This window comes from Macrobrachium nipponense, chromosome 18 (genome assembly GCF_015104395.2).
Source record: "Macrobrachium nipponense isolate FS-2020 chromosome 18, ASM1510439v2, whole genome shotgun sequence".
NCBI classification, from domain to species: Eukaryota; Metazoa; Arthropoda; class Malacostraca; order Decapoda; family Palaemonidae; genus Macrobrachium; species Macrobrachium nipponense.
This window is the reverse complement of record NC_087211.1, coordinates 50,198,636-50,221,306: the sequence shown is the minus strand read 5'-3', so window position 1 is coordinate 50,221,306 and position 22,671 is coordinate 50,198,636. Positions and strand designations below refer to the sequence as shown.

The following is a 22,671-nucleotide window of genomic DNA, read 5'->3' as shown; positions in this document are numbered from 1 at the left end:
TGGTATGGCTTTCGGGCCTAGAAGAAGTGTCTGCTAGAGGATTACATCAAGTAATCTTAGACTAAAGTGCTCGCTCTCCAATCAGTGTTGTGAAGTGTAGTGCCCTTGTGTGTGGAGGGGGCGTCAGATCGGCCCCATAATGCCTCTAGGCCTGGACCTCTGTCGGACTCCCAGGACTCAGGGGGGAGAGGGCATGTCGAAGCCGCAAGAGGGTTACGGGGGCTCCCCACCGATCTGGCGTCCCTTCGGCAGAACCTTTTGACGCTTCCCATTGCCTGCTAAAGATCGTGCACGTGCACGAATCTTGAAGGATTGCTTCTCGTCCTCCGAGGCGTCCTCCCCGCGCAAGGGTTGGAGCTCTCGGAAGGACTCGCGCCCTCTAAGAAGCTTTAGAGAAGAGGACGCTTCACGTCCTCTCTCTCGTTAGGAGGGAACGTCAGATCGGCCCCATAACGCTTCAAGGCCTAGACCTCTGTCGGACTCCCAGAAAACCAGGGAGAGGGCATGTCAAAAGCCGAAGGAGGGTTACGGGTTTTTCATGCTGATCTGGCTTCCTTTCGGCAGGTCCTGTTGTCGCTTCCCAGGCTGCCGAAGGATCGAGCACGTGCACGAATCTTGAAGGATTGTTTCTCGTCCTCCGAGGCATCCTCCCCACACAGGGGTTGGGGCTCTCGGAAGGACTCGCGCCCCCTAAAGAAGCTTTAGAGAAGAGGACGCTTCACGTCCTCTCTCTCGTCACGAGAGGATGAAGAGTAAAGAGACCACATTAACCTTTTAGAAGAATGCACTGGCTCTTTTCCTAAGGGACATATTAAGGAGGCTCATTCATCTTGCCAGAAGAGTGATTTGAGCCTCCTGCGAGTGAACGCTCATTTATACATCATGTATACATTATTAAGGAGGCTCATTCATCTTGCCAGAAGAGTGATTTGAGCCTCCTGCGAGTGAACGCTCATTTATACATTATTAAGGAGGCTCATTCATCTTGCCAGAAGAGTGATTTGAGCCTCCTGCGAGTGAACGCTCATGAAGTTAGAGCTGTTTCAACCTCGCTAGCATTCCAAAAGAATTTGGTAATCAAGGACATTCTTGATTCCACCTTTTGGAGGAGCAACTCAGTTTTCGTCTCCTCTCCTCATGGCGCTCCGTATACGTTATGTAACGTTCGCTTTACTTCGAAAAAGCAAGCTGATAAGTTTGACGTCCGGCAAGCTGCTTTTGCACAGTCAAACAACTTATGTCTCTGGTTCGGCATAAGAAGGGCAATTTAGACGTGAGCTAGCTTTTGGAGGTGCTCGACGTCCTATAAGTAGAGACATTCTCCAGGACGCTCGGCAAGCACCTTGCGAGGGTGTCTTTCGGACGCTCGGCGTTCCTTTGCTGAGTGCGTTTCTGGAGATGTTCTTTTGCATTACTAAGACGCAAGTTGTCGCACAGGCGGCCACTGTCTTTGTAAAAAGGTATGAAGGTCTTTAAGGCCCGTCTTGAAGACGAAAAGCCATACGTCTTCCTTTAGTGTTCACACACTTCAGGAGCAGCGTGCGGCTCTCCATGGAGACTCGCATGAGGACGTCCCTTGAAAATATTCAACGTCATACGCAAAACGCGGTTCGTCATAACATTGAGATGTTGACAAGGTCGCTCGCCAGGACGCCTCTTGGCGGGACTTGCATGCATCAGGGCGCTCAACGAGTTCCTCTCTGAAACGTCGTTCAGAAGACTTGGTGTTCTCTGCTCAGACACGCTCTTAGCTACGCAGGATGTTTTTTGAGGACGCTCGGCAGGACGCTCGGCAGGACGCTTATGAGGACGCTTTTGTGCACATTCGCCAGGACGCTTCGGTGGAAGCTCGGCAGGACGCTTTGCGAGAGAAAGACTTGTAGAAGGCGTTTTATTTGCTGTTCAGGACGTTTCTTAGGACGCTTGACGCTTTATAAACGCTCGTCAAGAGGAGGTTTTTTCAGGACTCTCCACAGGACATTCCTTTACAGAAATTTTTAAAAAGGATTCGGAGTTAGCGGAGAGACATACCCAAATTTTTTCTTCGATCCCTCTTTCCTCTTCATCGATTTCTCTGAGAATCGGGAAGATTATATACTCGGATTCCTGGGTGACTTTCGGTCATGTTAAAGGGTTTTCCCCTATTAGCAAAGTGCTAATAGTTTTGTCAAGTAAGGACGTTTTCCCCATTGTCAAGATACTAAACGTTTTGTTATTTAAGTGGGGGACCCCTCATAAATGGGGTAGTTCTCATTGACATAGATTTTAACGTTTTTATCGTTTAAGCGGATAAACTCATTAACAAATTTCGGAAGAGCTCTCATTCATTTTCAGAGGCTCATCCGGGGAGTAGGAAAAAGACTTGTAGACTAGATCCAGGAAGTCTTATGTCCAATATCATAAGAACATTGAACGGTCCTTTTCGATCCTCGGTTCTCTCTTGATGATCTCTATTCGAATATTACTCCCTTTTCTTGGCAAAGAGTCTTGGAAAAGAGTCAAGGAGTTCTTTTAAAAGTCTCATTCATTAGAACGTGGACAGTCTTTTTCCTTTCTTTCTCTCTTCCTCGTCGAGGAAAGATGTAGTAGAGAATTTGATGTTCAAATTACTACAATACTTACGTAGTTTATCTTTGCGTCATTTTGCTAACGCATGGGTCAAGTCATATACGCATATCGTATTTACCTCTGCGGATAGAAGCCGAAAGAACTGTTGTTCTAATGTATTTATTTGACACTCCCTTCAACCTTCCAAGAGTTTTCGGAGTAAGAATAACTATTCAGGTATTGTTACGACAACACCAACTCAGATTCTGTATTTAGCGAATTTTGTTTGTTTAAATATGCCTGCTTGAGAGTTTTCCTTTTGCTCGATAATTTCATACCTATCCCTTCGTAAAAGGAGTAGCTGGCAACTCAGGCAGATAGTGCGAGACGATGAACAAGGCTGCTGTTACTGTGATCTACGCAGTACCGGCTAGCTCGGTGTCATGCGCGGTTGGTTGCGTCTCTCTGCCCTACAATCATGGATTTTAGCCTCGGGTTGAGGAAATTTCTAGTAATCATGAATGAACATGCCTTCCGTTTACTTAGAAATTTCAACAAGATATCTCTTATACTTGTTCGGTGCGGGTTTACCGCACGGTAACAGAATTCTGTACGAATCTACCGCGGCATAGCACTATAATAATGCTCTCCTGCTTATGCAAAGCGCAGCCTTATTTAGGGAAGGAAGCAGGCTGAGTGAGGGAGTGGATGAGTTTGCTGGGGACCATTTCCTCGCTGGAGAAGCTTGTTTTCCCTGAATAAACAGCAATTCAGACCTCTACAATTTTTCCTCACGAAGAAATTGGAATAACATCAAAGATCTTGTAATAATTCTAATTTTCTCTCAACGCCTTGAGGATCACCTCGGGTGATAGTGAGAGGGTGCCAGACATCCGAACAGAGGAATAGATGTTCTGGCACATTGTCTGAAAGAATTGGAAGCCAAATTGGTCGGCTCTCCAGTTCCTCGAAGGATGAGTTTGGATCGAGTGGCCCAAATCATCTCGGATAATTTCTCAGCTCTCTCATAGCTCAAGAAGAGAGAATTAGTTATGGGCTTGGGCACGGAACGTAACGATCCTCAAGAGGTTCGTTAAACTAGTGCACATCTGTGCGGGTCTTCTCGATCGAAGGCAACAATTACTGACGTCTGAGTAATCCTCACTTAGAAGTATGTCGAAAGTGAGGAGAGACTGAGGGCGTCCTTTCGTTAAGTTTTTCGTAATATTGAAGACAAAGGAGCTTCCTCTTAAGTTGTTCCCTTATTCATGATCCTAGAGGATTAGCTTTAGTCACCACATGTTGGCCTCTAAGAGGTTGGATTCACAGAGGTCAGGTAATTCAGAGAATTGTCCAAAGACCCTTCCCGAGAGAATCGGTGTAATCTAACATCGTCACTTAGTGAAGTATCTAATATCTCTCCTCTCGGAGTCTGAAGGCGTTCAGACTATCGAGAAGCGATAAGATCTTCAAGACTATGGCAGTCTCTTGGCCAAGGCAAAGCAGTGCTGCCTATTTTCAGTGTTCAATCGGTGCGGGCCGTTTCTGGAGATAGTGAAGGGAAATGACTGTTCCTCCAACTCGACCTCTGTGAATTTCTTTATGGTTCTATCTTTCCGTATGAAGTATGAGATAAGATAGAAGTCCTAACTATTGTAGAATATGCAAATATGTTGTTGACGGCCTCTAGGCTCAGAGATTCGGTTCTGTCAAACAACAAAGCTTCCCGATCTTTGAGGTCTGGGGAGATCTTGAAATTCTCTGGATCGCAGGTTCCGGCATGGAACTTAGACGTAGTCTGAGTTTCTGATGCCAAAAGCATTTCGAACCTATCCTTTCTGCGAACTTAATACACGTGACCAGAAAGGCTAACATTCTAACCGCTCTAGCCACGGCAAAGAGGGTTAGTGAGCTTTTAGCCATCATCAGAGGTTTTAGCTTTAAAGGACATAATGCGGTCTGTCCTCTAAGCCTTCCGTTCTTGATAAGAACGAAAACCTGTCTAACCCTTGACCCGAAGGCTTGGAGACCAAGGGTATGGCACAAATTATTGGGCAAGGGCATTAGAGAGTCCTGTGCCCTGTCGGGTCTCTCAAGTTTTATCTTGATAAAACTATAGAAAGTCGAGGTCAACGGGACAAATCTGCAGGTGTTTCCGTAAAAAGAACCAGGACCCTAGTTCATGTCCAAGAACACCCTGGCATTATAGTCAAGGAGTTCTTTTAAGAAGTCTCATTCGTTATGTTTGCATAAAGATTTGAGATTTTTTCTTAATATGAATGCTCAAGAGGTGAGGGCGCGGCCTCTGAAGCATTTCAAACAGGGCATGACACTCAGTAACATCCTGAGTGCCACGCTTTAGCGAAGCAACTCTGTGTTCGCTTCACACTCCCGACGGGATGTGAAGACGACATTTGAGATCTGTAAGTCGCTAGGACCATACACATCCGTAGATATATTATTAGGGCAGCAAGCAACACGAATCCTATCCTATAGAAAAGGGATAGGTGTGCTTTTAACTTTGAAGGGTTGGTCGCTTGAGGCGCGTTCCTTTTCTTTAGCTTAGAAGTTATGGAACTAACTTTGATAGGTTAGGTCAGTGGTGGTTTTTAGCTTCGTTGCCCTCAGAAGTATGGTCATATGGTCTAGTCACATTGTGGTCACGCCCCCGTTGACAGATCATCTAGAGTGCACCAGCATTACAGGTCTCTACCTCGCTGGCAACTCTAGTAACGCAGAAGCAGACTTTGGTGACAGTAATCACGAAGTCGGCTATGCTAACAGGTGAGGAACCAAGATGTATATCATCGACTTAATTTAGTTTCCCAAAAATCCTATTCTGTCTCTTCCCACCATCCGAAGGTGGGATTCAGCTATATATATATCTGTCAGGTAAGTTTCATGAACAAAATGTTATTGTTATAATACAATTAAGTTTGTTCATACTTACCTGGCAGATATATATAATTAAAGTGCCCACCCACCTCCCCTCAGGAGACAGTGGCACTGATAAATGAATAGAAAATGGAATAGTTCCTGATTATCCTGCCTCCCAGCGGCGGGAATGGGTACTACCACCTGCCGCCCACTGCGTGTGCCGCGAATTTTGAAATTCTGTCGGACTTCGGAGAATACAGCTATATATATATCTGCCAGGTAAGTATGAACAAACTTAATTGTATTATAACAATAACATCTTTATTGAAGAGGACGCTTCACGTCCTCTCTCTCTCTCTCTCTCGTTATGCGTTTCAGTGAGAAGTAAGAAGGCGAACGTCGCCTGAACTCGTGTCCATCTTTCCACCGAGAAATACGTAAAAGAAGTCTTAGTAGCAGGAAGCTTTTGAGAGCGGACGTCCAAGCTTTTTTACTGTCAGAATAAGAAGGCGTTCCCTCTCGACTTGGACGGGACGCTTGGATGGACGCCAGGCGCGTGCGGGTGCGCGCCAGTGGACGCCGAGCGTGCGCCAGTGGACGCTGAGCACGCGCCAGTGGACGCCAAGCGCGCTCCAGTGGACGCCGAGTGCGCGCCAGTGGACGCCGAGCGTGCACCAGCGCACGCCAGGTGTGTCGCCTGGCTGAACCTTTCTGTTGAACTCTTCAAGCTCTTGTTTCAGATTTGGGCCTAAAGAAATTTTACCTCTACCTTCGGCGATACCTTCTACCTCACCTGCAAAGAATGTGAAGTAGGCAGTGCTTCGGAGGAAGCTTAAAGTGAACAGACAACTTCTTCTTCGAAACCCAGCAAGACATCGGGTTTCGTGAATTCAAGAGGTCTCTGTCAATTAATATTGCTTTTCGCATAGGTGGATGGAGTTAAGGAAAGCTCAAGGGAAGATCTCGTTTGCTTTACCGCAGTCAAGACTTTGTGATAAGGCAGTTACGGGTTATGTAAAAGCTCGACGTCCTACACGTCACGGCGCTCGACTACTTTCGGTAGGATTCTTGCAAAAGCACTCATCAAGAGGACGCTCTTCAGGAAAGCGCAAGACAAGACTTCCTTTGCTATATTGCCAATAAACGATTGATACGGGAATCGGAAAAATAATATGCTCGACTTCCTGGATTACGTTTTGTCAATTCAGTGATTTTCCCCCATTGACAATATACTATCGTTTTGTCAAGTAAGTGGGTATCCCCTCATTGACAAAATATCTCTTTGTCCCGTAAATGGGTTAGTTCTCATTGACAAACATCTTTAACTTTATATTGCGTAAGCGGATAAGCTCTTATTGACAAGATTCGGAAGAGCTCTCATTCGTCATTTGCAGACTCGTACAAGAAATAGACTTGTAGACTACGTCAATGACCGCTTATGTCCAGTAACATAAGAAGCTTGAGCTGTCCGCTTCGATTCTCTAAGTTTTGTTCATGAAACTTGCCTGTCAGATATGTATGTAGCTGTATTTCCGAATTCAGCTATATATATGTCTGCCAGGTAAGTATGAACAAACTTTATTGTAATATAATATCATATTTTGCCTTGCGTTATTTTACTACGGGTTGGTTCGAGTCATATACGCTTGCTGTAGTTACTTCTTCAGATGGCAACCGAGAGCTCTATTGTCTATTATTTTAAGGACATTTAATCGTTACTCCCTGCAGCCTTCCAGGAGTTTCCGATTTATCTTTTACCGTTGTATGGTAGTGTTCTGACGACACAAACGCATCTATATATTTAGCGTTTTCTGTTTCGCTTAAATATACCAGCTTGAGAGTCTGTTTCTGCTCAAAAATAACGGACCTATTTCTTCGTAGAATAGGGTAGCTGGCAACTCAGACATAAACGTTCAAGAGACGACGTTCGTAAGCTGCTGGCTGCTGCTGAGTCTGTCCTCCAGTCCAACCGAGCCAGTCAGATCGATGCGCTGTCATGCGCGGTAGGTTGCGTCTCTCCCTCTCCTGCGGGATTGACTGACTAACCGTATCTCTGTGCTGGCGGTTACGTCTCTCCTGCGGGATTGACTGACTAACTGTATCTCTGTCCTACAATCACGGACTTTAGCCTAAGATTGAGGGGATTTCTTACGTGAATGAATAAACGTTGCATTCGTTTTGCCTTACTATGTTCAACAGAGTTATCTCTTAATCCTTTCGGTGCTCGTTACCGCACGGTATAGAACTACGAGTCTACCGCAACATTGCACTTTTATATGCTCTCCTGCTTAGGCAAAGAGCGGCCTTATTAGGGAAGTAAGCATACTCGGGGAGGGAATGGATGAGCTTGCTGGGGACCATTTCCTTCCTGAAGAAGTTTGTTTCCCCGAATAGACTGCAATTCAGACCTACACAGTTTTTTCCTACCGGGAAACTGAAATATTATTCAAGATCTAGGAATGATTCTGAACATCTCTCAGTGCGTCTATCACCTGAGGTGATAGAAAGAAGGTGCCGGACATCTGGATAGGGTTTCAGATGTCCTGGATCTTAATCTGAAAGAAGTAAAAGCAATTCGGTCGTCCCTCCAGTCCTCGAAACGAGTTTTTGGAACCAGTGGTCCAGATCAACTCTGATATTCCACAGCTCTCTCATATCTTAAGAAGTATCTTCTCTCGGTCCCTGTTCGAGTTTACGAGAAAGAGCCTATTATAACAACAGGCGTAGAATGTCACGATCCTCTAGAGGTTCGTTACAGGATTCCTCTAGATGTTCGTTACAGGATTGCAAAGTCCGTACGAATCGTCTCGATTGACGGCAGCAACTATTGACTTCCGAGTGGAATCTTTCTTTAGAAGTATGTTGAGAGTTGTGGAGACTTTAGGGACGCCCTTTCATTCTTCTCTTCGATATGTTGAGGACGAAGAGGCTTCTTCTTCTCTGCTCCCTTATTCTTGATCCGGGATCGGTACCATTAAACGCCATCTATGATATTGAACGGGGATGGATGTTTAGTCTCTTTTCCCCTTTTTCAATTGCTTAGGAAATGTAATAAGAGGATTTATGACGTCACAGGGAGCGACAATGACGCTGATCGCCCCATGTTGGCCTTCAGGATCCTGGAGTCACAGAGGTCACGTTCTTCCTAGTTCACTTTCCAAGGACCTTTTCCGAGAGAGTCGGTCTACTCTAACTCGAAAGGTACCTGTAACCTCTCCGCTCTGAGTCTGACTACGTTCAGACTATCGAGATGTTGACAGGAATAAGATTACCGTCTTCCATTTCCGTCTGAAGAATGGGATAAGCTGGCAGTCACAACTATTAAAGAATACGCAAATATGTTGTTGACGGCCTTTGGGCTCAGAGATTTGCTTCTGTCAAACAACAAAGCCCTTCACGATCTTTGAGTTCTGTGGAATCTCGAAACTCGCTCACCATCTACTTTTTGTCTCACCTGTTTTCTCGGAGTCAGACACTCGTGCGAGATCAGGCGACATATAGTAGCCCTGAGTTTCTTGTTGACGAAGTCGGTTGCGTTTATACACCCCCGATGATCGTGTAACATGAGACCAGGTTGGACTGTCAGGCATTCTTCCTTCGGGACTGAATCGCCTTTTTGCTCCTCGCTCCTTTCTCCTGGCACCAGAAGCTCGAGTCAGGAGTTGCTCAGGAGTTGATTCGCTGACGACGTTGGGTTGGGTTGGGTTGATACACCCCCCAAGGTTTGCTTAGATTGAATCGCCCAGGCAGTCCAGACACTCATCCTTCAGCGAAGAATAGTGCCTTATGGTCTTCAGGGTACAGCCTTGCTGTCCTTGATTCGTCTGACTGGTCAACTGGTCGGTCACCTGACTTTAGTACAGACGGACTGACTGTGCATGTCCAGATCGAGCTTTCATGGAACTTAGACGTAGTCTGAAGTTCTTGATGTCAAAGCATTCGAACCTCTCCTACCTGTTAACGTCTTGCATGTGATCAGGAAGGCCTTCTTCTAACCACCCTAGATACGACAAAGAGGGTTAGTGAGATTTTAAGCCATCGTCACAAGTTTTGGCTTTAGAGAACACAAGGCGGTGTGCTCTCTAAGCCTTCCGTTGTGGCCTAAGAATGGAAACTCGTTTTGTCCTTGGGCCAGGAGCTTGGAAGCAAGGATGGCACAAGTTAGTGGGCAGGAGCCAGAGAGAGTCCTGTGCCCTGTCGGGTCTCTCAAGTTTTATCTACATAAAACTCAAGAAAGTCGAAGTCATTCGGGCAATCTGCAGTGTTCAGAAAAAGACCAGACTTGCCCATATCGAAGAACACCCTGGCTTTAGTGTTAAGGAGTTCTTTAAAAAATGCTCCTTCATTGTGTTTGCAGAAAGATTTGAAATCTTTTTATCTGAATGCTCACGAGGTGAGGGCGCGGCCTCGGAAGCATTTCAACAGAGCATGGCACTCAGCAACATCCTGAGTACCATGTTTTAGCGAAGCAACTCTGTGTTCACTTCACACTCCCTGCGAGATGTGAAGATGGCATATGAGATCTGCTGCTCGCTAGGGCCATACGTATCAGCAGACACAATCTTGAGGGCAAGAAGTACCACTCATCCTATCCTGTAGAAAATGGTTAGGAAGAGCTCTTAATTTAGTTGTTGAGTCGCCGACAACGGCGACTTCTTAACTCTTAAGCCTTAGTTAACACACCTTAACTTTGGCTAGGTTGGTCAGGTGGTGATATATATATTTATATATATATTTATTTTACTTCTTAGCCCTCATGGTATGGTCAATATGGTCTAGTCACGTCGTGGTCTCGCCCCTGTTGACAGATCATCTGGAGTGCACCAGCTATATAGGTCTCTACCTCGCTGGCAACTCTGGTAGCACAAGCAGACTTACGTGGCAGTAACCACGAAGCCAGCTATGCTAACAGGTGGAACCAAGATGTAAATCATCTGCATGCATTTGTTTCCCAAAATCCTTCTATTCTGTCCCTTCCCACCTCCAAAGGTGGGATTCAGCTATATATATATCTGACAGGTAAGTTTCATGAACAAATTGATATTGTTATGATACAATAAAGTTTGTTCATACTTACCTGGCAGATATATATAATCAAGTACCCACCCACCTCCCCTCAGGGGACAGTGGAAATAAAAATTATGAATAGAAAGTGGGAATGGTTCCTGATACCCGCCTCCCAGCGGCGGGAATGGGTACTAACCACCTGGCCGACCACTGCGTGTGTCGGAAGTTTTTAAAATTCTGTCGGATTTCAGAAAATACAGCTATATATATATCTGCCAGGTAAGTATGAACAAACTTTATTGTATCATAACAATATCATTTTTTTTTTAAATATTGTTTTAGATTTTTATATTTCAAGTACTAGTATGTACCGTACATCATTTTTTCTTCCTGTGTGAAAGAGAGAGAGAGAGAATTATTTTTAGGGGAAGTGCAAAATTTTCACGTTATTTCACCAACCACCTACATACCGTAATACGTAGTTATTTTGGGGGGATTTTATGCCCCTGTATAGAGCAATCATTCAGCTGCAGATTGAAACAAAATTGAGGAGCCCTCAGTGAAAACTGTCAGTTATGCATCTTTGGAAAAAAATAAAAGTATGAACATTTTGTGCGTGTATCATATGAGTGAGTGGCACTTTTCTTATGGAAAATGCGACGCTATTTTATCATTCATTTTCATACATCAACTTACCTGTCAGATATATACATAGCTATCGACTCCGTCGTCCCCGACAGAAATTCAAATTTCGCGGCACTCGCTACAGGTAGGTCAGGTGATCTACCGCCCTGCTCTGGGTGGCAGGACTAGGAACCATTCCCGTTTTCTAATCAGATTCTCTCTGTCGCCGGTGGTATCAACATTGTTGTTACTTCCTCCTGACTAGAATTCTTTTTTCACAACGCTTTTGATCATCTCTCGCTGATATTTGGTGACGTACTTGGATCGTTGTTTGGCATTCGCTATCGTGGACTGTTTTTTGGACTTGGTTTTGGAATTCGTGAATATGTCTGACTCTAGTGTTAGTTTCAGAGTGTGTGTGAATGAGGGCTGTAAGGTGAGGATTCCGAAAGCTTTGGTAGATCCTCACACTACATGCAGTGGTTGTAGAATGGTTGAATGCTCGATTGAGAATACGTGTAACGAGTGTGAGAAACTGAGTGCGCAAGAGTGGAAGAATCTAACTTCTTACTTGAAGAAGTTAGAGAAAGATAGAGAGAGGAAGGCGGCTTACAAAACCCGCAGAATGTCTACATCTCGTGATTTACTGTCTAGTTCTGTAGCTTCTTCCTCTGATAATCATGCCCATTCTGTTTCAGCCCGTTCACAAATTGCTAATCCCTCTAGTTCTGCTTCGGAAATAGCGGAACTCAGAGCTTCCCTTCAGAAAATGCAGGAAAAAATGGCAGCATTGGAAGGTAAGGAAAGTGAATGTGGTTTCGCTAGTGATATTAGTGTCCCCAGTGTAGTGGAGGGGGCGTCTGGTCGTCTCTGCGACGCTCCCAGGCCTAGACCTCTTCCAAGCTCCCTGGCCCGGAGGAGAAGGAAAGTTGAAAGCCGTACGGGGGTTGTGGAGAATCCCCAACAATCAGGCGTCCCTTCGGCAGAATCTATCATATCACAAACTGCCAAGGACCGCTATAGGAGAAGCGTCCTTCGAGAGTGCTTTTCGTCTTCTAGTTCGCCCTCTCCGAGAAGAGGATGGAAGGAGTCGAAACTTTCCCGTCCGCTGAAGAGGAGTATGAAAGAACATGAGCTCAATTCTAGTCCCGAGCGCTTCTCTGAAGAAGGAGCGCCTTCGGTAATAAAGAAGGCTAGAAAACAATCAGACTCTGGGTCTGGAGGAGATCCTAGAGTGCCTTCCAGATCTCCCTCTCCTGATTCGAAAGATTCCTCAACCAGGAAAATTTTAATGAATATGCAGGAACAATTAGCCTCGTTGGTAGGAGTTCTTTATAAGGAGCCTACTCGTAAGAAGGATGATAGGCTTCCTATTAAAAGATCTAAATACCGATCCCGTCACGCGCAACGAGCCTTCCAGGGGAGGTGTCGCACAGGCGACCATCTCCGGCGGGAACGGTGCGTTAGACAGGAGAGAAGTAAGAAAGGAAGTTACTCCTGTCAAGAGTTTGGCTCCAGCCAGGAGCCAGGCTCCGAGTAGGCGCAAAGAGCCAGAGTATTCAGTACAACGTTCAAGATCTTCAACCAAGCGCCAAGAGTTAACTGAAGAAGAAGATCCTGTTAGGAGTAGAGCGCTTGTTAAACGAAAAGCGCCTACCATGATCAATACTCCTACTAAACACCATACGCATTCCAAGGATCAGGAGTATTTGGAGCGACATACTCCTGCCAGGCGCCAGGAGTCTTCGGACCTCGATACTCCTCCCAGGCGCCAGGAGTATTCCGAACTTTATACTCCCTCCCGGCGCCAGGAGTATTCTGAACTTAATACTCCTCCCAGGCGCCAGGAGTAGTCCGAACTTTATACTCCTCCCAGGCGCCAGGAGTATTCTGAACTTAATACTCCTCCCAGGCGCCAGGAGTATTCGGAACAAGATGCGCCTACCAGAAGCCAGGAGTATTCGAAGCGCGTTGCGCCTGCCAAGCACCAGGAGTATTCCAAACACGTTACTCCTTCCAGGCGAGATACTCCTGCCGTACACCAGGCGCATTCTCTGCATGAAGAGCCTGACATCCGACAGGAGTCATCCAAGCGTCAATCTTTTAGCAAAGAGAGAGTAACTCTTAGTCCCTCTTCAATTAGGAGTGCTTCTTCAGAAAGGAAGAGAGTAAGGGAAGAAACAGAAGAAAGAAGGGAGCCTTCTCCTTCCGAGCCTATGAACCCAGAAGATGCCTCGGAGGATGAAATGAAGGAAGGATTTTCTAATTACAAAGTTCTTTCGTCCCTTCTCTTGGAAGAATATGGAGACTCTTTAACGCCAGCCGCTCCTCCTTCTCCACGCTCTCTGTTTTCGAGCACGAAAACGCACAAGTCTTCCTCTTTCCTAAAAATGAAGCCTGCTATATCTTTGAGGAGGGCGCTACAATCTCTTGACTCCTGGTTCAAGAAGAAGAAGGAGTTAGGAAGGACAGTCTTTTGTATGCCTCCCGCTAAACTTACAGGGAGGAGAGGCATTTGGTACGAAACGGGAGAAAATATGGGATTGTCTCTGTCCGTTTCAGCTGAGTCAGACTTCTCGAGTTTAGTAGACTCATCGAGAAGACATGCCTTGAATTCAGCAAAAGTAACATGGGGTCGGGGTTCAAACGGAAACGGACCACCTCCTCAAAGGGCTTTTTCACACTTTAGAAGTTTTTAACTTCTTAGATTGGTCCCTTGGGGTTCTTGCCAAGAAGTCTCATGAAAAGGAACAACTGGACCCAGAAACCCTAAATAGCATCCTCACATGCATTGATAAGGCTGTTCAGGATGGATCGGCTGAAGTATGCTCCCTCTTTGGTGCAGGAGTTTTAAAGAAGAGGGCGGTTCACAGTGCTTTCCTCACGAAGGCCGTCTCTCCTTCGCAAAGATCCGCCTTATTGTTTGCGCCTCTCTCAGAACATCTTTTTCCCTCGCAGTTGGTGAAGGATATTGCCCATTCACTGACTGAAAAGGCCACCCAGGATCTCCTTAGACAATCCTCAAGGAAAAAGGCCTGCCTGGCCAGTGAGGAAAAGAAAGTGGCTCGTCCAGCTCAGCAGCAGCCCTTTCGAGGAGGCCTTCCAGCTAGATCTATCGCCAGAAGGAAGTCAACCGAAAAAAGGGGCAGGTCTTCCTTCCGTCCCTTTAAGAAGGGAAAGTGAGAAATCTATCCTCCAGACACCTGTAGGAGCCAGGTTACATTTCTTTGCGAAAGCCTGGGAAGACATGGGATCGAATCCTTGGACGATGTCAATCATCAAGAAGGGTTATTACATCCCATTAAAGGACATTCCTCCCTTGACAACATCACCGAGGGAACTGTCCGCCAGATACAATGGATACTCTTCGTCAGATGGTGGAACAGATATGGGACAAAAGAGCAATAGAGCTGGTGCTGGATTGCAGCTCCCCGGGGTTTTACAATCGCTTGTTTCTTGTAGCAAAAGCCTCGGGGGATGGAGACCGGTACTGGATGTAAGTGCGCTGAACAAATTCGTAAAACAACAGAAGTTCAGCATGGAAAAGTCTGCTTCAGTCCTTGCAGCACTGCGTCAAGGAGATTGGATGGCGTCCCTAGACCTTCAGGACGCATATTTCCACATCCCGATCCACCATTCGTCGAGGAAGTACCTTCGATTTATGTTCGAGGGAAGAATCTATCAGTTCAGGGCCGTGTTTCGGCCTTTCCACGGCTCCTCAAGTCTTCACGGACGTGATGAAAAATGTATCAAGACATTTACATTTGAAAGGGATAAAAGTCTCCCTGTACCTGGACGACTGGCTCATCAGAGCCAGGTCTCAAAAGCAGTGTTTGGAGGACCTGTCAACAACACTGGAATTGACAAAATCATTGGGATTGATCGTGAACCTCGAGAAGTCTCAGATGATCCCCAGCCAGAACGTGGTTTATCTGGGGATTCAGATGGATTCTCGGGGTTTTCGAGTTTTTCCCTCTCAAGAGAGAATAAGGAAAGGCTGTGCCACAGTATCGAACTTCTTAGGGAAAGAGCGCACTTCAGCGAGGGAATGGCTGAGCCTTCTGGGGACCCTTTCCTCGCTCGAACAGTTCTTTCCCCTAGGAAGACTACATCTTCGTCCGCTTCAGTTCTTCCTGAGAAGAAGTTGGAGTTGGAAGACAGGACAGCTCTCGGACACGTTTCCAATCTCGGAGGAAATAAAAAATCATTTAAAGTGGTGGTTGATTCCCTTAAAAGTATTCCTGCAAGTACGGAACCCAAGCCTGACATTGTTCTCAGACGCGTTGGAGTCGGGCTGGGGTGCAACATTGGGATCCAAAGAAGTGTCAGGCACCTGGTCGGCAGAACAGGTGTCATGGCACATAAATTGCAAGGAGCTTTTAGCAATTCACCTTGCGCTAAAGAGCTTCGAACACATAGTCAGAGGCAAGGTCGTACAGATAAACTCAGACAATACGACCGCTCTGGCTTATGTCAAGAAACAAGGAGGGACTCACTCTTTCGCTCTGTACGAGCTGGCAAGAGATCTGTTGATTTGGGCGAACCAAAGGAAGGTAGTTCTTCTAACGAGGTTTGTCCAAGGGGAGAGGAATGTGAGAGCGGACAGACTGAGCAGGAGGTTCCAGGTCCTTCCCACAGAATGGACACTCCACTCAGAAGTCTGTCAGAGCCTTTGGTACCTTTGGGGGAAGCCTCAAATAGATCTTTTCGCCACATTCCTCTCCAAAAGGATAGACACATTTTGTGCCCTAGTGGAAGATCCAGGGCTTATGCAACAGACGCCTTTCTCCTGGACTGGTCAGGGCTAGATGTTTACGCTTTTCCCCCATTCAAGATACTGGGGGAAGTAGTCAGAAAATTCGTGGCATCCGAAGGAACCAAAATGACTCTGATTGCTCCGTATTGGCCATCTCAGATTTGGTTCACAGAGGTGATGGAGTGGACAGTGGACTTCCCCAGATCTCTTCCAAACAGAATAGATCTGCTCAAACAACCCCACTTCGAGGACCCGGTACCATCAAAACCTTCCCCGCTCTTGCTCTGACTGCCTTTCGACTATCGAAAGACTTGTCAGAGCGAGGGAGTTTTCTCGCCAGGCAGCAAGCGCAATTGCTAGAGCCCGCAGATCATCTACTAGGCGAGTGTACCAATCGAAGTGGGAAGTTTTCAGAAGCTGGTGCAGGTCGAAGAAGCTGTCCTCTTCCAGTACCTCTGTGACCGAAATTGCGGATTTCCTTCTGTTTCTTAGAGAAAAGTCGCATCTCTCTGTACCGACTATTAAGGGGTACAGGAGTATGCTTTCAGCAGTCTTTAGAAACAAGGGATTAGATCTAACGAATGATAAGGATTTGCACGACCTCATTCGTTCCTTCGAAACATCAAAGTCACTTGAACCTAAGGTTCCAAGCTGGAACTTAGATGTGGTTCTTAAATTTCTATCCTCCGAAGAATTCGAACCACCACACACTGCTTCATTTCGTAATATCACTAGAAAGTGTTTGTTTCTGATGTCTCTTGCAACGGCAAAAAGAGTCAGTGAGTTGCACGCCCTTGAATCACGAGTCGGCTTCAAAGGAGACTCTGCAATTTGTTCATTCCAGTCTCTCTTTCTTGCCAAAAATGAAAACCCTTCGAATCCCTGGCCCAGGAGCTTCGAGGTAAAAGGACTTTCTAGTTTGGTGGGCAGAGAGGCAGAAAGATCCCTTTGCCCAGTTAGAGCTCTTAAATTCTATCTGGACAGGAAGAAGCAGTTGGGGGGTTTGCAAAAAGGTCTTTGGTGCTCAGTAAAAGTCCCCAAGAGAGCAATGTCCAAGAACGCCTTAGCCTTCTTTGTTAGAAGTGTTATTACGGAAGCTCATAAGAATTGTCCAGATGATTCTTTTAATCTTTTAAGAGTGAGAGCCCACGAAGTTAGGGCAATCGCAACCTCTGTGGCGTTCCAAAGAAATATGTCACTTAAAAACATTTTGGATGCAACTTATTGGAGATGCAACTCTGTGTTTGCATCTCATTATTTAAAAGATGTGCGAGTTACGTATGAGAAATGTTTTTCTCTAGGTCCGTTTGTGTCAGCACAGACGGTTCTGGGTAAGGGAGCTAGCACCGATCCTTAATAATGTATGTAACCCTCTTGTTGGATGTGTTCTTGAGTTTCCTGTGCATGGAAGTGTCAGGTGTCGCACAGGCGACCTTCACTTCTCTTCACTAGGAGATCGAGTGACAGCTGATTTTTAGAGGGGTACAACAATTTTTTTTTTGTATTATTGTATGTGTGGTTATTGAGTTTGTGGTTGTTTGCTAAGAGTTTGGGGATAGCTCTTGGCAATCTTAGAACTAACACGGGTGTTAGGTTCGGGTGATCGGGATCGGTTGTGTGCTCCTTAAATAAAGGCGTGTTGTCATATAAGCGGATGTGCTCCCATTGACAAATGCCAGTTAGGTTCTGTCGAGTAAGTGGATGATACCCCATCGACAGATCCACAAGAACTCTTGGCCACAGATCACTATCTCGCTAAGGCTCTTGAGGTGAAGCAGACTCCTAGACAGCAGTCACGAAGTCTTCCACCTGATAAGGTAGGAACCAAGGTCTATAAATACCTACAACATATGTTGTTTACCTGTCTAGTCAGTAGTTAGCTGTCTCTTGCCCTCCACCAAAGGGTGTCAATCAGCTATGTATATATCTGACAGGTAAGTTGAATGTATGAAAATGATATTGTTATGATACAATAAAGTTTCATACATACTTACCTGGCAGATATATACAATTGAAGACCCACCCAGCCTCCCCGCAAGAGACAGGTGGAAGAGAGAATCTGATTAGAAAACGGGAATGGTTCCTAGTCCTGCCACCCAGAGCAGGGCGGTAGATCACCTGACCTACCTGTAGCGAGTGCCGCGAAATTTGAATTTCTGTCGGGGACGACGGAGTCGATAGCTATGTATATATCTGCCAGGTAAGTATGTATGAAACTTTATTGTATCATAACAATATCATTTTTTCATTTTGTCCCTGCTATAATTACAGCTTTTTTCATTGTATTAAATAGGTAATTTACTGGTTGTTGCATAGACAAAAAACAAAGACTGTATTTCAAGCTTTAATTACATACAGGCAGTCCCCAGTTATCGGTTGGGGTTCCGGTCCTGAGAGCATGACGATAACCAAAAATAGGTGATAACAGCATTGATCCCCGGTTATTGGCGCCAATAACTGAGGATCAGCACCACTGTTAAGTGGGGATTGGCACCGATAAGCGGAGGTCAGCGCCAAAACTCCAGTTATCGATGTCGCTAGACAAGCACCATAAAATTAGATCACTAATAACTGAGGCCGTGATAACTGGGACTGCATGTACTAATTATTACATACTAATACAGTATACACGTACTAGTTATTTTGAGTAGATTTTTTATGCCATTGTATAGAATAAATAATTTGCTGCAAAATTGAGTGGTCTACCTTGAAAATAGTTGGAGATAGGCATCTTAGAACAAATATAGGTACGGTATAGTAAACATTTTTATGCTTACCACTCGGATCACTCCCACTACCCACAGATATATAATTGTTTGTAAGAGTCATAAGCGAAAGGGTTAAACTACTTAGCAATAATAATAATAGTAATAATAATAATAATAATAATAATAGCTAAACCAATGTTCATATTGTGGTCTTATGTTTTGTTTTACCTTGGTTTTAAAGATATTTGTGACTTAAAGCATATGAACTAATTACACTGTCTAGTCAGTCCATTTTCTCCCCTCAGGGGTCACTGTTTATGGTAGGCCTTTTTGTGGAATTCTGTAAATGGTGATGGAGATTCATTGCAACATCTTTGTTTTGTATTTACCATTCATTCCCTTGGATCTTGAATCTCTTCCTATTTAGCTGATGTAACTGTCCACCTTCTTTTATTATACTTTCCCATGTTCGAATTTTCTCATATAAATTGGGTGCAAATATAACCATTGCATTCATACAAGCTACGATTACCATTGTCAGATCACCTGCACATTATGTATCTGTTTTTGGCCTTCTAACCTTGAAGGGGATTTTTATAACTACAAAAATTTAAATATTAGTTCAGAAGACCTCTTAATTTTTTAGAGTTACTTTTACTAAAAACCTTTATACAGTGGTTATACTCCTGTACAATCTACCCTCTTTGTTTTTGCCTTCAGGAATTGCAATACTTAATTGATTAACTTTACTTAATAGTTTGTTTTCCTTGTATTCATCTTTCATAAGTTACTTAATCCGCTTCCCTCCTTGGTTTGCACATAATACATCTCACTATTTTCCCATAGTCATCCTATGAAATTGTGGAGGGTGAAATTGAATTAAGATTAATATTTATTGTTGACATGAGAAAACACTTCTGTATAGATTTTATTCCTCTCAGTATACTGCTAGGCTTTTCTTATACATTTTTGCCAGTTATCTACCATCTCAAGTTTTAGGGCGCCATATAACAGGGATTATGCATTTTATTTTTATTACCTCTTAATCAGTGTAATTATAACTGATAATAGTATTGAAGGATGTTCATTTATTATAAATTTGTGTGGTGAATCTCAAAGTTTAGTATGTACTATATACTTAAGGAAAATGTTAACCCAAATACTTAACTCCACTTAGGTTACGAAATCTCACTGATTGCTTTACAAAGTTACACAAGATCATTTGCTTAAAGTTTTCATTGCATTTTTCTTTTCAAAGTTTTTTTTTATCCTTCATCTTTTTGTACCTTATCTAATAGGAATTTTCGTGAATATAAGCTTTTATTGCTTTAAGCCAATTTTAATTTGATGTTTTTATCTTTTTATTCCAGCTCTTGACACGTTTGGTCATTCATGAAGTTAAAGATTTCCTTCTGATATGTAGGCAAAGAAGACAGACTTCACCTTTGTGATTATAAGTTACTGTATTTGAACAATTCATCATCTAGATGTTCGTTATGTGCACTGCAAATTATCTGCTGTCGCTGTTCTTGATTGTGCATACTGTTTTGGAACACTAGATATGTGCCTACACCTTTTTAAAAGTTGTTTGTGCACATTTTAGCTGTTGTGTGTGAGAAATCTGTGATGTAAATAACTGGTGTTTAAATACACCAGATTATAAGCCTCAGATAATGTATTTTTATACTGCATTTCTAGCAGACCATGCGTTTTTTATCAACATGGGTTGTAACATAAAATTACTTTTAAGAAAACATTTGTGAAGGTTTTCATGTTACGTAACACCTCTTATTTCAGCATTCTGAGATCTCTTCTTAAAAAAATTAATATCTTCATTTCCAGTTGTCAGAAATTAATCCATGAAAAGGGTTTTGGCACAAATGAAAATGTTAGTACGTACTATAGTACAACAAATTTAGGAAGAGACTTTGGCAGTTCATTTGAGCCAGTGCTCTGATGCCATACATATCATAGTCCAGTATCAGATATTCATGTTTATTTCAAGATAGATGAAGAAATGGATGGTGTCGGGCATATAGTATATTCTTCATGCTGAAATTTATTTTATTTTTTTAATCATCATTACTATTTTCTACTTAGAATTTATAATATACTTAAAAATGTGGCATATGTTTTGATGATGAGCCAGTTTTTGTATCAACTTAAGAGGTCATTTATGGGACAGTTAAGCAGTTTAACTCATGAAAAAATTGAAGATTGTTCTCTTTAGATACCGTTATTGAAGGGCCACGCTTGATACACCATGACATTAGACCACTTCAATAAATTATCTTTATGAAATTCTACTACATTTCTGTGTTAGCAAGAAAATTCCTACATTTGAAAAGATTTCATTGTAGTGATTAATATACTGTACTGTATAGGTTTTATATGAGGCAAAGTTTTAAAAAATATAAATTGTTTACACAAAGCAGAAGAAAATTAATAAGAAAATGCAAATATATGACGTAAAAATTACTGTATAGAAAATGAAAATAAAAAGATTTAAAAATCGAATGCACATCTAATTGAAATGTTAGGTCTTTTTACATTTTTCATAGTGCTTTCACATATTTTGAATTTTATGTGAAATTGGGTAGCTACATAAAAGAAAAACATCCATTATAAGCAAACTAGTAAATATGCAGAGTATCACATATAAACAATAGGAAAAGTGAAGCCAGAAGGTTAAACTGGATTTACACAATTCTACAATTATAAAAAACAAATTGTAGTATTCCTGAAGAAAACAGGCTTCTCTTGATAAGAATGAGATTTAAAGGATTAGGAAGAAGTGGCACCAACATACTGACCCAAGAAAGCGGCAAGTCTTCCTAAATTTGTCACACTATAGTCATTAAGTTTCTTCATTTTATTTGATATATGATGAAGGAAAATTATTTATTGGAAATCTAAAGGACTAACCCTAGCCATTTCACTGAACTACATTCTGATATATTCACACGGAGATACTTAGTGTTTTTCACTGTCAAAGAAATTTTCATATTCACCAAGCATATGTAAAATATTTTTTTTTTTTTTTGTAATAGTTTTATTATATATGTACTGTAATGCATTCCATAATGTTGTGCTACTTCATTGATTATAAGCAAGGATTTGTTATAAATTAAATTTATCCTAAAATATGCAGCTCCAAGTATATTGAGTGAACCTTTACTTTTTAGTACTATTAGAAACAATTCTTGTATAGGTAGTGTTAGTTGATTTGCCAGTTTATGTGATGAAAATGATGTAATTTAATATCGGAATGAATTAATTTAAACTGTACTTTCCTTCAGTATCTTTAAAAAGTGCTTGGGAGTGGTGTAGGACTGAATGACAAATATAACAATGTGAAGTTCCCAGCCACTTAATTAAGAACAATCAGTGATTAATTATGGCCAAGAACAATCAGTGATTAAGTATATGGCCCAGGGTCTCACAACTGTTGGCTCGAGTGGAGGTCTGGACCTTAATTCTGTGGAATCAGACACTTTTAAATACTTTCAACTATTTATGGCATATTGGTCAAGATTCCCTATTGAATAGTAGGTCTTGTAAATGTGATTTACTTCCTTAGTTGAACTCGTATCAAGTTAAAACATTCATTTATTTTATTGATATTGTTTCTTGTACATGAGTTTGATAACAATAGTTAACTTAGGTAATATAAAACTTTTATTTTTTAAAAGTAAATATTCTTTCTTACATTATATAGTTACACAAAAATACTGATATCGAGTGTAAGGATTGATCTCACAAATAGGGATATTGTTAGAGAATAGTGATATATACAAAGATCTGATTTACTTATCCAGTTTCTTCCTCAATGTTTTCACAGTACTTGGATACTGTCTATGTATTTTATCATCAGAAAATAAGTGGACTTTCTAGTCTCACTTTTAAATGTATTATTTTTACTATGATGAATCAAAGTGTTTGAACATGCAATGCATGGTCAAATTTGAGTAAATATATACAGTATTAAAATGACAAATGTAAATCATTAAATTTAAATTGGTGTGTGTGTGTGTGAAATGTTTTATTGTTGTTATGGAAGTGTTTAAGTGTATATTATTTGTATGTTAAAAATATGATATCTGAACTCCCAAGAGCTTTTTTTCCCACTAAATATTTTTAATTCCAAAATTG

At 42.8% G+C, this 22,671-nt stretch overlaps 1 protein-coding gene across 1 annotated transcript in view; it reads left to right on the top strand.

The window, feature by feature from the left end:
* The window catches only part of LOC135197046 (glucose-6-phosphate exchanger SLC37A2-like), a gene marked incomplete at its 5' end in the record, with an annotated part of 49,152 nt that extends 26,521 nt beyond the window's left edge, over window positions 1-22,631 (top strand). Inside the window, 1 exon segment of the mRNA XM_064223981.1 lies at window positions 19,890-22,631. Coding sequence (XP_064080051.1) covers window positions 19,890-19,970 — 81 coding nt within the window.
* Between the last annotated feature and the right edge of the window lie 40 nt (window positions 22,632-22,671).